At 38.8% G+C, this 17,989-nt stretch overlaps 1 protein-coding gene across 2 annotated transcripts in view; it reads right to left on the bottom strand.

Moving 5' to 3' along the window:
* Nucleotides 1–17,989, bottom strand: part of LOC121391941 (uncharacterized oxidoreductase YrbE-like) — a 48,094-nt gene that overhangs the window by 19,055 nt on the left and 11,050 nt on the right. Inside the window, exons 2-4 of one of the 2 annotated variants that reach the window (XM_041523389.1) lie at nucleotides 12,471–12,805; nucleotides 4,676–4,746; nucleotides 2,259–2,367 (exon numbers count right to left, since the gene is read on the bottom strand). In XM_041523389.1, the coding sequence (XP_041379323.1) occupies nucleotides 2,259–2,367; nucleotides 4,676–4,746; nucleotides 12,471–12,655 (365 nt within the window). In that variant the 5' untranslated portion in view covers nucleotides 12,656–12,805. The remainder of the gene's footprint in view (nucleotides 1–2,258; nucleotides 2,368–4,675; nucleotides 4,747–12,470; nucleotides 12,806–17,989) is intronic. The other variant, XM_041523388.1, reaches the window with a different exon arrangement.

Genomic DNA, 17,989 nt, shown 5'->3' with positions numbered 1-17,989 from the left:
TAACTCAATATTTAATACCAGACTGTTATATTTTATTTGATATAAGACAAATGTATGAAATATGTTTTTATATAGACATGTACATGCACAGGTGTTTGTAATGAATGAATGTGTGAGTGAATGAAAGAATGAGTGAGTGAATGATTGAACATCTCTATTATTATTATTATATTTATTTAAACACGATTATAAGAAATGTATTATTGTTATTGCAGGTTTTTCATATGATCATCATTAATAAATGAACCTGTGGAAACAAATCTTGTTATAGTCTTCACTACCCGAGGTTACAAATATATATATATATATATATATATATATATATATATATATATATATATATATATATATATATATATATATATATATTTTTTTTTTTTTTTTTTTTTTTTTTTTTAAATGTTTAAATAAATTAGAGTAAGAGAACTGCAGTTTAATATTTGTCAAAACTCATGAAATGCAGTGTACAATTTAAAACATTCAAACCCATAACCATCACTTTCTCGAGTCCGAAAACGAAAGTACGGTAACTCTAATTAAACAGCGGTATGCACGCCAGGCTTTCTGCCAGAAACTAATTTGACGGACGTAATAAAAACAAAACACATCAGAAGTGCACCTACTAAGTGACTATGGGTTTGAATGTTTTAAATTGGACACTGCATTTCGTGAGCTTTGACACATTTTAAACAGTAGTTCTCTTACTCTAGTTTATCTTAAACTTATATATATATATACATACATACACACATACATACATACATACATACATACATAGATACATACATACATACATACATACACACATAGATAAGAGCATGATCCGTCACAGACGTAATAAAAACAAGTGCACCTACTTGCATAAACTTATATGTATATATATATATACATATCCACTAAGTAATTGTATCGCCTGAACCCTCTGGTAGGAACACACTCTAGACGATAATGCATTATGTGCTCGAAGAGGGGAGTGATCCTGTTTTACACCATTGTTATGAGAGTTGTCCCCCATTTAACACTCCATAACATAACAGTAAATTCCCTTCCGGTTTCAACTAAATATCATTATAAAAAGAGGCTATCTAATTGGTCGAAATAGTGGTATGAACTCTCGCACTCAGGCCGATGATAGGGCGGATCCAGAATTATTACTATTATTATTATTATTATTATTATTCGATTTCTTTTTTTAACGGAGGAACTAAGAGGAAAAGGGCACATGGACCAACTAATAAAAAGAGCAACCTAATGATATAAAAAAAACGAAACCAAGTGGCACTTGAAATATTCACTAGGGAAGGAAGGAAGGAAATGTTTTATTTAATGACGCACTCAACACATTTTATTTACGTTTATATGGCGTCAGACATATGGTTAAGGACCACACAGATATTGAGAGAGGAAACCTGCTGTCGCCACTTCATGGGCTACTCATTTCGATTAACAGCAAGGGATCTTTTATATGCACCATCCCAAAGACAGCATAGCACATACCACGGCATTTGATGTACCAGTCGTGGTGCACTGGCTGGAGCGAGAAATAGCGCAATGGGCCCATTGACGGGGATCGATCCCAAACCGACCGTGCATCAAGCGAGCGCTGTACCACTGGGCTACGCCTCGCCCCTTAATATTCACTAGGGATACGGGTCCCCCTGTCCCCTGCCCTTGGGTCCGCCTCTGAGCGTGTCTGAAATACTGAGCGACATTCATGTCATTGATTTTAACATATCCGTGCTTATATCCAATTAAAGTTCAAGTACGATTTCCTGGGCACACACCTCGGCTATATGGGCTGTCTGTCCAGGACAGTGGGTTATTGGTTAGTGAGAGAGAAGAGGGTGTAGTGGCCTTATATCTACCATTTGAGTCGTTAAAACTTATTCTGGGTGGGAGCCAGTACCAAGCTGCGAACCCAGTACCTACCAGTCTTATTTCCGATGGAAGTTTGTCTGTTTTGTTTAACGACACCACTAGAGCACATTAGAGAGGAAACCCGCTACATTTTTTTCATTAGTAGCAAGGAATCTTTTATATGCTTTTCTACAGACTGGAAATCACATACCACGGCCTTTGACCAGTTGTGGTGCACTGGTTGGAACGAGAAAAAAAACAATCAGATGAATGGATCCACCGAGGTGGTTCGATCCTAGGACGCTAGCACCTCAAGCGAGCACCTAAAATATATGTCCGATGGCTTAGCTACGACACCACCGAGGTCGGTAACTGAGCGACACCCCGGTCGTTTGACTTACCTCTGAAATGCCGCAAAGAGAGGTCTCCCGGACTTTTCCGAATGTTCGTAGACTCTTCGTACCTCATCCATATCGGCCCCTGCTGGTTTCTCCACATACACCTCTTTACCTGTAAACACAAACTTAGATTAAATAAATAATAGTTGATAAACAAAAGAAAAATGAAAGAAAAAGCATGTGACAATTAAAATATATTTCACTCGACACGATAATTGAAGTGTGTGTCTAGGAAGAGGCGGAGGGGAGGGGGATTCAATCTCTGGTGGTGATGGCACAATCTCTAGTAGGGGGCACAAGTCAGATTGTTATCTTCATTGACATAAAGTAGCAACATTTTGTCACTTCAAGAAAGCTTTTCTTAACAGTAATTCTAATTCATAAATAAATATTTATCGTTTGTATTTTTATCTCGACACAAAGCGTTAAATTGTAATTGAAAATATAGTCTGAAGTAATCTAGTCGAATCGAATCGATATTATCAATATTATGTCACGTGATCTATATTTTTGGTCAGTGGCCGAAATTATAAATTGTATCTAGTCATCACCAGGCACGGCGGAGCGGGGGGTAGGAGGGTGGAGGCTGGGTGTGTGTGCTCTAGGCCCCGAATAATTCTGAATAAAACACATTATTGGTAGTAAATCTTAAGGCAGAGATGAATTGTACTTGTAGAATGCAGGATATTGCATTTCAGGACATCTAGTTTTCAACATTTTACGGGGGAGCATACCCCCGAACCCCTTAGAAACTTTGCTTTGCGCTCTCGATCTCAGTCAGCCACCCCCCCCCCCCCCCCCCCCCCCCCCCCCCCCATGTCTACTTGCTTCAGCCGTGCCATCTTCCCAATAATATTATTTATCATCCATTAAAGGCTTTTGCAGGAGATATCGCTGGCACTATAATTTACAATATCTCCTGCGATATTCTCCTAGCAGATATCGCTTCTTATAATCTTGATTGGTCAGATTTTAATTACAAGACATTATTGTTACGTCACTGTGTACGTTTCAGCGCTAAACCTATCATTAGCGACGTCACGCCACTGTCGTTCTGCTAGTTAACGAGTCTACCGCTGCCAAATATAGTGACATTCAACCCACATTACTGACATTGTCTACAAGTGTCGCAAATAAAAAGAATGATAATGTATGATAAAAAGAATACCTCCCTGTTGTCTTGTGATATCATAATTTATTATCACTCGTTGATAAAAGTATAAAAATCCTCGGCAAGCCTCGGATTTCATATATTTATCAGCTCGTGCTAATACATTATGATATCACAAAACACTCGGGGAGTATCCTCTATATATAATGAATGTAGGATATATATGGAATAACTGGTTTCTGTCTTAAGATATCAGCTTTATCCTGCGAGGGTTAGAATGGCGAATGCAGTAAGGCTCTGCTAAGCTGCATTCGTCATTCGACCTGAGCAGGATAAAGCCGATATCTTAAGAAAGTAACAAGTTGTTGTTTTTTATCCTGCAACCTTACAGGAATAGTCGAAAAATATTATGTATTCCTTTTTTGTGAACGCAAAATGAAATACAGTATCTTCAACCTAGCAATGAATTTGCCGTATGACGTCATACAAGATACATGACATCATTATTTGTAAGACGCTAGCTAAATTCTGCAACATTCAAAAAGCGTTTCTAAACTCTAATTCATAAATAAATATAAAAGTTGTGTATTGTTATCGCAAAAAAAAAAGTAATTTGCATTTACTGTACTTAAATGATTTAAAGAATATGTTTTGTTTTGTTTGTTTTTAAATCTTGTCTGAAATACATTTTTGTTATTTTTCAAATACGATCAGATGCAATTGTAATCATCAAACTTAAATACGAAGAAACGAGACAAATGGAGATAATTTAATCAAAAAGAAAGAAATGTTTTATTTAACTACGCATTCAACACATTGTATTAACGGTTATATGGCGTCAGACATATGGTTAAGGACCACACAGATATTGAAAGAGAAACCCGCTGTCGCCACTTCATTGGCTACTCTTTTTGATTAGCAGCAAGGCATCTTTTATATGCACCATCCCACAGACAGGGTAGTACCACGGCCACGGCCAGTAGTGGTGTACTGGCTGGAACGAGAAATAGCCCAATGGGCCCGCCGACGGGGATCGATCTCACACCGACCGCGCCTCGAGTGAGTAATTTAATCATGAACTTTTACCAAAAACGTAAATACGATTACTATATTTTCACTGTAGCTAAAATACAGTGCAAATATGACTTTTCAGCGGACATTACTTTTATAGGTTCTGAAGATCTATATATTTCATTGCTATATATATAAAATAAAGAGATTTATCTAGTCATCATATAGGCCTATCTTGCCAATGTATACAGTGATTGCGGGATAAAATAAACAAAATGGGCATCCTGTATCCCTTTACCTTTACTTAAACATTGACACGCAAGGTCACAGTGTGTCTTGGTTGGTGTAAACAGAAACACGGCATCCAAACTGAAAATAAAAGAAAAAACCGCCTCGATGGTGTCGTGGTTAAGCCATCAGACATAATGCTTGTAGGTACAGGATTCGCAGCCCGGTACCGTCTCCCACCGAGAGCGAGATTTAACGACAATATTAAACTTTGGAGTGTTTGAGATGCTAGCTTATGAGCTCTCGTTTCTATTGTTTGCCTGCCAATTCCTGATCAACAGCTACAGGGCCAAATGTCTCTATCCATATGTAATATATACCCTGAACCTTTCCAGTGATGTCAGATAACTTTAGTTCATAGCGATGTGTGAACCTCCCATTATAGGTATATATGTTGCAAAATGGGCATATATCTGACATTAGTCAACTTGGAATTAATAACAATATACCAATTGAATATCAATCATGTTGGATGCAAATCTTTGTCATGTCATGGCATGATTTCATAATTTTGCTGATCCAGTTTAGGAGCTTGGATATAAACAAGTCCTCGAAACATCCATAAGCGTCGGGAGAGGTCGGTAACGCATACCCTGGCCTATCCAGGCCTATGCAAAATAAAGATCTAAAATAACAATCCTATGATTTTAGCTTCAGGGCGTCAATACTTTTATCACCTACAAATCCAAGCTTACATTAACCAATCAATCCGGATTACATTGATATTACCCCCCCCCCCCCCCCCCCCAAAAAAAAATGTTAGATCTGCGCCTGTATATGGTAGGTTCAGACATATAAAATCTTCCAAAAACGGATGTTAACATGTAGATTTAGGCATACATTTTTTTTTTTTTAACTATTTATAATGCATTTTTAAAAATACAATTCTTTATCTGAGATCGTAAAATCATCGTCCCTAAATTTCGTTTAGACGGTTGCCTCCAATTTCGATGCACCGGCCTCGGTGGCGTCGTGGTTAGGCCATCGGTCTACAGGCTGGTAGGTACTGCTGTCACGGCGATCCTATAATACCCGTAACTGAATAAAACACGATTATCCAAATATCTCTCCTAACTGTATATCTATTAGATCTCTCTGTATCGGGCAGTTTAAAACCCGAGTGGCTCGTCTCTAGGTATAATCAGAGATAGATCTTATATAAATATGTAATATAGCACGTTTAGTTCACTAGAAAACACAACAAAACACAATACACTTTGGAATCTGTATTAACACTACGCTGACAAATGTACTTGCCGCAGTAGTTAATTAACAACAACAAATATAACAACAACCCAGAACTAATCACTTAATTAGTTAATCTCTAGGTGTCTAGTTTACACAATATTCTAATCACTTCACCGTGATACAACACACACACACATGTGTGATAGTTGAGACACGCTGCCAGGGGAACTTAATTAATAAAGGAATTACAACTCTATTGCTAACTGGTTAATTTTTAATTAACCTTTAACTACTCATTCAGTAACCTTGTAATACAGAATTAATACTGGTACCTATCACAATAAAGACAATAACCTACAGTTTACCTAGGTCCTCTAGGATGACCGGCTAAGCTTTATATTACCAAATACTCGTATAAAATATTAGACAGTGAAGCCTACAATTTACTTCGTCAGATTACCGGAAACACTGTCTAAATAATATTGGTATAATACAGTATTAAAATATTTAAAGTCACATCAATCACATCAAGGTTATACAACAGAGCAGAAAAATATATTTACCAGTCCAGACGGACAAACGTTCCCCGGGAGCCTTCCTATGTTTCTCTCCGATATCTCTAAAATCCTATCTATTTATTCAAACATCTGAGAGACAGCGAATATCGCCTGGGGGCACAACGCGGCACCTAAACCTATCATGTGAATTTGTCCCAACTCCCAGAGACGGTATTTTTTTCTTAGATGATCAGACTTACTGTCGCCAGTTCGCTAAACATACCAGGTCGTAAATCACACTATCGGAGGTATTACGTAACTACTGGCCACATGGCCTCCACACCTGGTCTAAGTGGATATTGGGACGCACAGTCTCGCGGAGGTATTACCTAACCAACCTGCACACGGCCCTCTAAAACAATTAACATCGCCACAGGCGAAAAGATAAGAGCATGTTCCGTCACACACCCCCACCTCAAAAAGGATATTTCCTCTACTCTAGGAATAGGGAAATATATTACATTGAAACAAAACAAAATGTGCGGTAACCGACGCATCCGGGCATTTATAACACATAGTAATAAGGTGACTACCAGTAATCACACTGAGTCTCTGAGTCCCTGGTATACAATAGTATATATATATATAAGAACAAAAACAGAAATCAAGAACGTCAACACATTATCACAACGTTCAACTTCGGGACAGGGCATCAGCGATTACATTGGATGTGCCCTTGATATGTTCAATGGTAATTGGGAATTCCTGCAGAAGAAGACTCCATCTCAAAACTCTCTGGTTGGTGGCTTTCATTCTGTGAATGAAAGTAAGCGGATTATGGTCAGTAAAGACAACCACTTGATGCAATGCCGATTTCACGTAGATCTGAAAATGCGTCAGAGCTTGTACCATGGCCAAAGATTCCTTCTCTATAGTGGAATAGTTCACCTGGTGTTTGTCAAACTTTTTGAGAAGAAATATACATGATGGTCCAGTCCATTTTCGTCTTCTTGGAACAGCACAGATCCAGCTCCCACGTCACTAGCATCCACAGCCAGCTTGAAAGGCATTCGGTAGTCTGGTGCTGCCATCACGGGAGACAAGGAGAGCATCTGCTTGAGACGGTTGAATGACTTCTCGCATTCGTCTGACCATTGGAACTTCGATTCCTTCTTTTTCAGTGTCGCACGTTTTACAGGTTTTCTCCGATAGGCATGCTGTCGAATCGGTGTAGCGTTGGGTTCCAAGCGCACATCCTGGATTAAGGTATTGGTAACCGTTGGAAAGTCCTGACAAATGGAAACATTTTCTTGTATCATCGTAGTCAACTTTGCTCGCTGGGGCCTGTCAATGTGCAAGTCCGGACTCAAGTCTGCTAGAATCTGGCTGTTGGTTAATTTGATCTCTGCTGTCTTGACGTCATCACAGGCAATTGAGTGACTCAATTTGGACAGGTAACTCTGGAACTATCGGCAGTCTGTCAAAATAACCTTTTAGCAAATTGATGTGACAATACCTACTTTTCCTAACCCTATCAGGAGTGTTTATCACATACCCTGTCTCATTAACCCGTTTGTGCACAACATAGGGACCGAAATACCTGTTCTGCAATGAACCCTGTTTAATGGGAAGGTACAGCAGCACCTTATCCCCTGGTTTAAATTCCCGACTCCTAGCCTTCCTATCAAACACTGATTTTATTTTGCTCTGAGCATAGCTCAGATGCTTCCTAGCTAGTTCGGTCGCCGGTCACCTCCTATTTCTAACTCTCTTATTCATTAATACTCCCCTGTCCATATCATAACCTGACATCTGATCCTCCATCTCACCCTCTGTTAACAATGTAGTGCGAGCTGCCAACAAATTTGGATCAGTCCCCTGCTCTAGGATTAACTCTTGTCTCTTACAAGGTAAGTCCCCTCTATCAAACACAACTGGTTCATTTCCCCTCTGCGGGAGGTCAACAGGTTCCACCACATTTAGTTCATCAGTTGACTTATCTACCATTTTACTGATAACCTCATCCACTCCAATTTCATGGCTCACACACGTATCAGACAAATCACAATTTTCCTCTGAGTCTCGTGCTACCCTTCTGGCCATAGCCCTAGTCATTACACACGCAGGATATCTAATCTCATCAACCTCACACTCTTCTATTGGTAAAGGGCTGTCTTCAATTAACAATTTGTCACCTTGGGGCTGGCAACACTGACTAGTCAAATCGTTACCCAACAAAACTCCTATGTTTTCAACAGGCAAGTCCATCACAACACCCATAACGACTGGTCCCGTCACAAACTTCGAAAACAAGAAAACGTTATGTAACCGGACAACGATATTTTCTCCAGTAACCGAGGTTAAGGCCAAACTACGTCCTGTATCTGAATTCTCTATACCAGCTAAACAATCTGACGTAATAAGAGATTGGGTACACCCTGTATCCCGATAGATTGATATTGCCTTAGGACTCAACGCTTGTTTCACATCCAAACAATACCAGTGGACACATACGGGTTTACTTTTCTCTGCCATAGGACTAACCATTAACTCTCTCGCTAACGGAGCTGACCTCAATAAACCGACCACTTGCGCATTATCGCGTTTCCTTTTAAAACAGTCCCCGACAAGATGGTTATCCTTTTTACAGTAACCGCAATGTGGACGAAAAGTTCGTGCATTGGCTGATAATGCAGGTTTATCTTTACTTTGCCCACCAGGTGCATTCCTTGCCTGACTAGCTGACCAACTAGATGACTCTCCCCGATAGTTACCTTCCCGGGAAAAACCTGGCTGAAATTTCTTATTATCACCCTGTTGTATAGAGCTACCCTGTACTGCCTGAGCTTTGTGTATTAACACGTAATCATCTGCCACTATGCCTGCCTCCTCTATTTTTTTTGATATCACGATCATCTAAATGAATACGTAATCTAACCGGTAATCCATTTTTAATGTCCTGTAAGATCAACAACTCCAGTAACTCGGTATATGATGAGAAACCACCCATTTATCAAACATCCCTGCCTTCTTAGCCACAAACTCACTATAAGACTGACCCTGCGTTTTTCTCAACTCGCTATACCGTAAACGATAATCCTCAGGTCGTAACTCGTAAGCCATCAACACTGCAGACTTAACTAGGTCGTACTGACTTGCTCGCTCATCACTCATTGAATTATAAGCTACGCTAGCCTTCCCCTTAAACGTAGACACGGCTAACAATGTCCACTTAGACTGCGGCCAACTTAGCTGCTTAGCGGCCCGTTCAAAAAGTTGGAAGAACATATCTACCTCCTGGTCGTCAAATACAGGCACTGATCTATAAGCCTCCGACATGTTAAACCCATTTCCTGCTTCTCGTCTAACTTCTTCAGTATTCAACTTTAACTCATGTTCTCCTTTTAATTTTGCTAACTGGAAATCTCTATCCCTCTCTTCTCCTCTCTCTCTCTCTCTCTCTCTCTCTCTCTCTCTCTCTCTCTCTCTCTCTCTCTCTCTCTCTCTCTCTCTCTCTCTCTCTCTCTTCTCTCTCTCTCTCTCTTTCTCTCTCTCTCTCTCTCTCTCTCTCTCTTCTATCTCTCTCTCTCTCTCTCTCCCTCTCTCTCTCTCTCTCTCTCTCTCTCTCTCTCTCTCTCTCTCTCTCTCTCTCTCTCTCTCTCTCTCTCTCTCTCTCTCTCTCTCTAATGCACGTTCTTCTCTTTCATACTCAAGCTTTTTAAAAGCTAACTGTTGTTCCATACTCAAGTCATTTATCTCTATCTCTGGAACAATCTCACTTTCTTCCAAAACAGAACTATCACCAAAAACCTCCTGGATAATAATTGTCGTCATATCTCCTAATGTTTTAGCTGATGTTAAATCAATTTCTCGCTCATTCGCGATTTCAACTAATTCGGCCTTACGTGCTCGCTTAATCTCCACTACACTGAGCGTAGGCCTATCCAGCAAATTCTTATCCATGTTTAGATATGACGCACTTATTATTATTTTTTTCTAGTGAACAACGTTGCTACTTCTAGTAAATTTGTAAAAATAATTTATAAAGCCCCCATTTACAAACAATACTTTTTAAATATGCATGTCCCGTTTCAGATCCTGGACGAGCACCCCAATTTTTTACTCCTATAATACCTGTAACTGAATAAAACACGATTATCCAAATATTTCTCCTAACTGTACATCTATTAGATCTCTCTGTATCGGGCAGTTTAAAACCCGAGTGGCTCGTCTCTAGGTATAATCAGAGATAGATCTTATATAAATATGTAATATAGCACGTTTAGTTCACTAGAAAACACAACAAAACACAATACACTTTGGAATCTGTATTAACACTACGCTGACAAATGTACTTGCCGCAGTAGTTAATTAACAACAACAAATATAGCAACAACCCAGAACTAATCACTTAATTAGTTAATCTCTAGGTGTCTAGTTTACACAATATTCTAATCACTTCACCGTGATACAACACACACACGTGTGATAATTGAGAAACGCTGCCAGGGGAACTTAATTAATAAAGGAATTACAACTCTGTTCCTAACTGGTTAATTTTTAATTAACTCATTCAGTAACCTTGTAATACAGAATTAATACTGGTACCTATCACAATAAAGACAATAACCTACAGTTTACCTAGGTCCTCTAGGATGACCGGCTAAGCTTTATATTACCAAATACTCGTATAAAATATTAGACAGTGAAGCCTACAATTTACTTCGTCAGATTACCGGAAACACTGTCTAAATAATATTGATATAATACAGTATTAAAATATTTAAAGTCACATCAATCACATCAAGGTTATACAACAGAGCAGAAAAATATATTTACCAGTCCAGACGGACAAACGTTCCCCGGGAGCCTTCCTATGTTTCTCCCCGATATCTCTAAAATCCTATCTATTTATTCAAAAATCTGAGAGACAGCGAATATCGCCTGGGGGCACAACGCGGCACCTCACCTATCATGTGAATTTGCTCCAACTCCCAGAGACGTTATTTTTTTCTTAGATGGTCAGACTTACTGTCGCCAGTTCGCTAAACATACCAGGTCGTAAACCGCACTATCGGAGGTATTACGTAACTACTGGCCACATGGCCTCCACATCTGGTCTAAGTGCATATTGGGACGCACGGTCGCGCGGAGGTATTACGTAATCAAGCTGCACACGGCCCTCTAAAACAATTAACATCGCCACAGGCGAAAAGATAAGAGCATGTTCCGTCACAGTTATTCATCCCAAAAATTACATTTAGGGATTTCATAATATGTCTGCAGATTATTATTGTGTCGAAAATGCGTTGTCTCCAAGTATAAAGGCTTCTTCTTTTTCTTTTTTTTTTTTTTTTTTTTTTTTTTTTTTTTTGGGGGGGGGGGTATTTTGACTACATAAGCATTATTTTTCAAATGGCCAACATTTTTTTGGATTCAGCACCCCCAAATTAGGTTAGAAAAGTATGTTTGATATAATCCTAAAGAAATGCTCGTACTTTCATAAATAAGCACTCTTTTTTAAGAAATGGGACCTGACTACACAATTACCACGCTTATCTCGATCCACCGTTATCTTGAGCTGTTTGGTGCAGTTCTTTCAATATCGAGAAATCGATATAATTTGTACATACTCAATTATATCAACAAAATTGTGATGTATTGCCAATTTGCAAGAAGCCTTGCGAAAAAAAAAAATGAATTACACAATATTTCCATCGCGACATTTCCTTTAACAAAGCCAATTGTTTGTCAATACGCGTAACCAAATTCAAATTATGACATCATGTGTTAATCACCTTTACTGGAATTTGCAATGAAATTAACTGGATATAATTTGTGTGGACATGTAAATGCCGTGGTATGTGCTCTCCTGTATATATATAAAATACCCTTTGCTGATAATGGATAAATGTATCTGGTTTGTTCTAAAATTCTAAAAACTGCATGTCAGAATAACCAAATGTTTTACATTCAACAACCTATGACTAATTAATCAATGCGCTCTAGTGGTGTCATTAAACAAAACAAACTTTAACTTGCAATCAACGAACGTAACGAATACGAATACAAATAAAAAAATAAAGACGGATACGGATACGAATACAAATACAGACTCACTCTTTGTCGGACAGAAGTTGGGGCACGTCGCGCGACGTGTAGAAGAGAGTGTCGTCAAGGTGAAACAAGTTCTTCACAGCCACAACTTGTTCTGGGTTGTCCTCTGTGATCCACTTCAGGTTCAGTCTGCGGTGGTTCATGATGTTCTTGATCTGCACAGTCATTGCTATGCGCCCGGCCCCCATGATGCCCACATTGAGTCGTCTGCTGCCGGCAGTAGAACAGCATCTCCAACCAGTACTGTGGATAGATCGTCTTCCAAGTCCATTTACTCCTGATTCACCAACAGTCTACCACAAGAAAAAACCGTTCACGTTAGACCCGTGTAGGGGAATCTGAAATATTAATGTTAATATCAACTATTAGACCGATCATACGTTTTGACCACAGACATCCTAGTAAAGAACGTTCAGGTTTGTTTATCAACACACCGAAAACACATTCCATAGTTTGCACGTGCACCACGCAGTTGCCTCGTACACGTGCGTGAGGTGTCATTCTCGATTTTGACATTTTCAAGAAAGGTCGATTAATCACTGTGGAACATTATTTTTGTCAATCTCTTTCATTCTGTTGACCATACAGTTGTTATTGTTTTGTTTTTAGTCATTTTTATTGTTTGAATTTGTGATGCGGCGTATGCAACGCGATGAGCGTATGCGGGCTATTAGTAGTATGCTGCAAACGGGCAGAAGTCAGCGTGAAGTGGCCAACACCTTCAATGTTTCGAAGTCAGTGAATTTGGCGGTGGATCGGTTATGGTGTGGTATCACTATGATTGACAGAACCCCCCTCCATATTGTGCAAGGAAGTGTCATTGGGCAGTACTACAACATACTGACACACTTTGTCGTTCCGTTGGCTAGGCGTGTGGGTCGACGTTTTGTTTTTCAGGACGACAATGCCCGTGCTCATTGTACGCGAATCGTCAATGCTCACCTCCAGCAGCACAACATCTATCGAATGCCATGGCTAACAATGAGCCCAGACCTTCCCCCCATTGAACACGTCTGGGACATGATAGGGAGACGAGTACGTCAACGTCAAAGACCGCCGACCACGTTAGCGGAACTTGGTCAGGCGCTGCAAGAGGAGTGGAACAGATTTCATCAAAAGATATTCCCCAAAAAGCGATTACCGAAATGAATATGGAATTGCTTAAAAAGTATGGGGAATGTAATTTTAATAGTTCACACATATTATTATGTGTTCAGAAAAAAAACCCATAAGCACTCATTTATATTTTTATGTAAGCATATCCATACATAGATTATGATTCGTTTATGTCTTGTATTTAACGTGTGTGTGTGTGTGTGTGTGTGTGTGTGTGTGTGTGTGTGTGTGTGTGTGTGTGTGTGTGTGTGTGTGTGTTTTGCAGGTACATGTGGCATTTCTCGTGTGTTAATTCGGTTCCTGGTTATAGCCTATTCTGCGTATTGACGAAACCGAACATTGCATTGTGAAAAAACCGTACACCAGACGTAAAACTGTCAAGACAAAACCATGAACCGCGATCCCTAACAACATGTTTTAAAACTTTCATAACATCAAACTAAATACCTCCACTGCGACAAGTATGGTTTTATTTTGTAAAGTAATAACTAAACATTACTCTAAAATGAAAAAAGAAGTGATTTGTCCACAATAGCTCACAAAAGAGTATTCCAAAGTCGAAATGTTACCAATAACTAATAAATATTGAATAAACATTACATGAGTTATATTTAAAAATCAACTTGTTCCTTATTTTGTTATGGACAGAAAAATTTACATAATTATTTCAGTTGAAGCAATAACATCTAACAACTAACCCACTGTCCTGGACAGACAGCCAAGATAGCTGAGGTGTGTGTGCCTGGGACAGCGTTCTTAAATCTTAATTGGATATAAGCACGAAAATAAATGTGTGTGCAACAACAACAAAGCCTACCTGTTGTAAATTTACAAGCAGATTTCTACAGAGAATCGTCGTAGCTCGAGATAACACTGCTGCCATATCTAACTCAGTTATCAAACTGAATAAGTGTTTACCTATTACCTACAAAATCCACCACCTACAGAAAACCCGGTCATCCAGGTAAGGCCCGATACCGTCATATATAAAAGAAAACAGTATGTCACTGGGAAAATGCAAATTATGCACGCTGGATGGTATTATTTATTTTTGAGTGAGTTTTCGTGCATGACGAAAAAACTGTAGTTTAAAATGTCACGTACATCAACTAAATTTGTTTCATCAGTAACTTGCTTAGTTTGCTGCTTTTTTTTTGTTATAGCCTGTGCAGCATGTCTGGTATATCAAAGTCCGTGGTATGTGCTATCCTGTCTGTGAGATGTTGCATATAACAGATCCCTTGCTATTAATGAAACATGTAGCGGGTTTCCTAGATCTAAGACTGCATGTCAAAATTACCAAATGTTTGACATCCAACAGCCGATGATAAATTAATAAATGTGCTCTAGTGGTGTCGTAAATAAAACAAACTTTAACTTTTATGTTCAGATTATAAATATGCCAAAGAATAAAAAATAAAAAACATTATCAAATGATTACAATGGTATATAATTTCAAAGTTTTTGCAAAACTAACTTTTTGATTCCAGGATGCCCTTACAAGAATTAAAAGCAAATAGTGATGCCTGTGGTAGCATTTTTTGTTTTTTGTTCGTCGCGTTACCCATCGTTCGGAACCAATGTTCGACGACACCCCAGAACAAAAACGAAAACCACATCAGCTATTGGATGTCAAACAAACATAAATTGTGATCAACAAATTATTAATAAAGATAGACAGATATGAAAGATTCACATTTACGAAAGACACAATGAAGAATATTAACTATAAATACCAAAAAATAAAATAAAACCATATCGGCTATTGGGTGTCAAACATTCCAACATCCATTTAAAAGTCTAAAATTAGTAATACAAATATACAGCTATGAAAGATTCACATTTATGACAGACGCAAAAAAAAAGCATATTAACTTTAAATACCCCAAAATGAACAAATAAAAACACATCGGCTATTGGATGTCAAGCATAGGTAAATGGTGACCAACATCCATTTAAAATTCTAAAATTAGTAATACAAATAGACAGCTATGAAAGATTAACATGTTTTGTTTAACGGCACCACTAGAGCACACTGATTTATAATCATCGGCTATTGGAAAGAAGGAAGGAAATGTTTTATTTAACGACGCACACAACACATTTTATTTTTGGTTATATGGCGTCAGTCTTATGGTTAAGGTCCACACAGATATTTAGAAAGAAACCCGCTGTCGCCGTTTCATGGGCTACTCTTTTCGATTAGCAGCAGGGGATTTTTTATATGCATCATCCCACAGACATGATAACACATTCTACGGCCTTTGATACACCAGTCGTGGTGCACTAAAAATAGCCAAATGGACCTACCGACGGGGATCGATCCTAGACTGACTGCGCATTACGCGAGCGATTTCCAGCTGGGCTACATCGACTATTGGATGTCAAGCAAAGGTATATGGTGATAAACATCAATTTAAAATTTACAAAGTTCACATTTACCAAAGACAAAATGAAGCATATTAACTTTAAATATTTAAAAAAAAATGAAATAAAATGAAATATTCAAAAGCACAGAATTATCCAGATAAAACAAAAAACAGATTTGAAAGCAAACAGCTGTGAAATATCTACACAACATACCGAAACTAAAATCTCCTAAAAGACATAACTAAATGCTGTGGTCAAGAAACCAATATATTGCAGCGAATTATCACTTTAAAACGCAAAACATCGTCACAGATGAAAACCGGACTCGCTGATCTCATGGTTAAGCCATCGATCATAAGACTGGTAGGTACCCGGTTCAGTTCCTGGTACCAGCTCCCAGCTAGAGCGATTTTAAAGACTCACTAGGTAGGTGTAAGGTCACTACATCTCTCTCTCTCTCTCTCTCTCTCTCTCTCTCTCTCTCTCTCTCTCTCTCTCTCTCTCTCTCTCTCTCTCGTAGTCAGGATGGTATATGTAGGGGTGTATGATATTATAAATTATTACCCATATGGCTAAAAATATCTTGGTACATATAAAAGTGATATGTCCCACTAGAACGCAAAGTGGGACGTAACACTTCGACATCACATGATGACGTCATCGATTGGCGCACTACAACCTTACAGGAACGTCAATGAAACGAGTTGAGTGATATAAATTAAGATCGATTATGGGTAATAATTAGGATATTAAGCTCGCTACCATTTCGTATAATGTTTATGTCCCTCGTGAAATAATTTTGATTGTCACTTGCTAAAGTTCATGACAATTGAAAATTATTTCACTCAGGACATAAACATGATACGAAGTGGAAGTTTGTTTAATATCCTATAAATTCAACCCTGGATGGACAACTGCTGTCCTTTAATAACAGCTTAGCTTAGGTGTGTGTCCAGGACAGCGTGCTTGAACCTTAACTGGATATGAGCACGGAAATTATTACAAATGAATGAATGAATGAAAATATGCGTATAGAATTCATTTTAAAATGTCAAGAGATACCGACTCTCTCAAGGAAACGCATGGGGATGTTGCCACCCCTGTCCCACAATGAGTAACAGTACAGGGGCTAAGGTAGTGTGTTGTTTCTGGCAAACAGTCAGTTTCAAAATTCTAGGCTCAGAATATCAGCTGTCACGACAGAGTTGGCCAGTTATGTTGTAATTCCCGTCACTTCCGACCTCAGACTGGTGCGCTCAGATTAACAACTAATCTGTCGTAGGAGATGTATACGTCAAGAATCGAGTTGTAAGAGCGCTCTGACTAGCAACTCGACAGTCGAAGTACTCCGAAAATCCCTTGCTTAACCGATGGATATAATGAAGGTACTTCTTTCATTAAGGAAAATGCAATGCGTTGTTCAGCTGCGTGTTTCTGAACAATATTTCAAAGATAAAAAAAAAAAATGTTTAACGACGCCACTAGAACATATTAATCAATTAATTAATTAATTAATTATTGGCTATTAGATGTCAAACATTTGGTAATTCTGACTCGTAGTCATCAGAGGAAACCTGCTACATGTTTCCTAATGCAGCATGGGATCTTTTATATGCACTTTCTCACAGACAGGAGAGCACATATACCATGGCCTTTGTCCAATTGTGGTGCACTGGTTGGGTCCAGGATATAATGCATGAATTTTGTCTCAGTAGGACAGCGTTTTAGTACGCAAGAGCCAATGCAAAGACGCTATCGGCCTGACCGACCCAGACTTACCGATGTGAAACCTGAAATAATATTGTACATTCGAGGTTTTAACAAAGACGACTCAATCATGCAAATAGTAATATGCTAAGTAGCCTGTAGTTTCTCTCGGAGGAGTCGGCGCAAATTGACACCTGCGACCACGACAGGCGTGCCCTACAACAGCTTGCTCTGAATGTGCACGTAAAACCCTGACTGTGACTAATGGAAAAAACATGTAGCGGGTTTCCGTTGTAAGACTAAATGTCAAAATTACCAAATGTTTGACA

The sequence above is a fragment of the Gigantopelta aegis genome, unplaced genomic scaffold, assembly GCF_016097555.1.
Source record: "Gigantopelta aegis isolate Gae_Host unplaced genomic scaffold, Gae_host_genome ctg3136_pilon_pilon:::debris, whole genome shotgun sequence".
Lineage (NCBI taxonomy): Eukaryota > Metazoa > Mollusca > Gastropoda > Neomphalida > Peltospiridae > Gigantopelta > Gigantopelta aegis.
The sequence above is the reverse complement of the archived record's forward strand: the minus strand, read 5'-3'. Positions and strand labels throughout refer to the sequence as shown.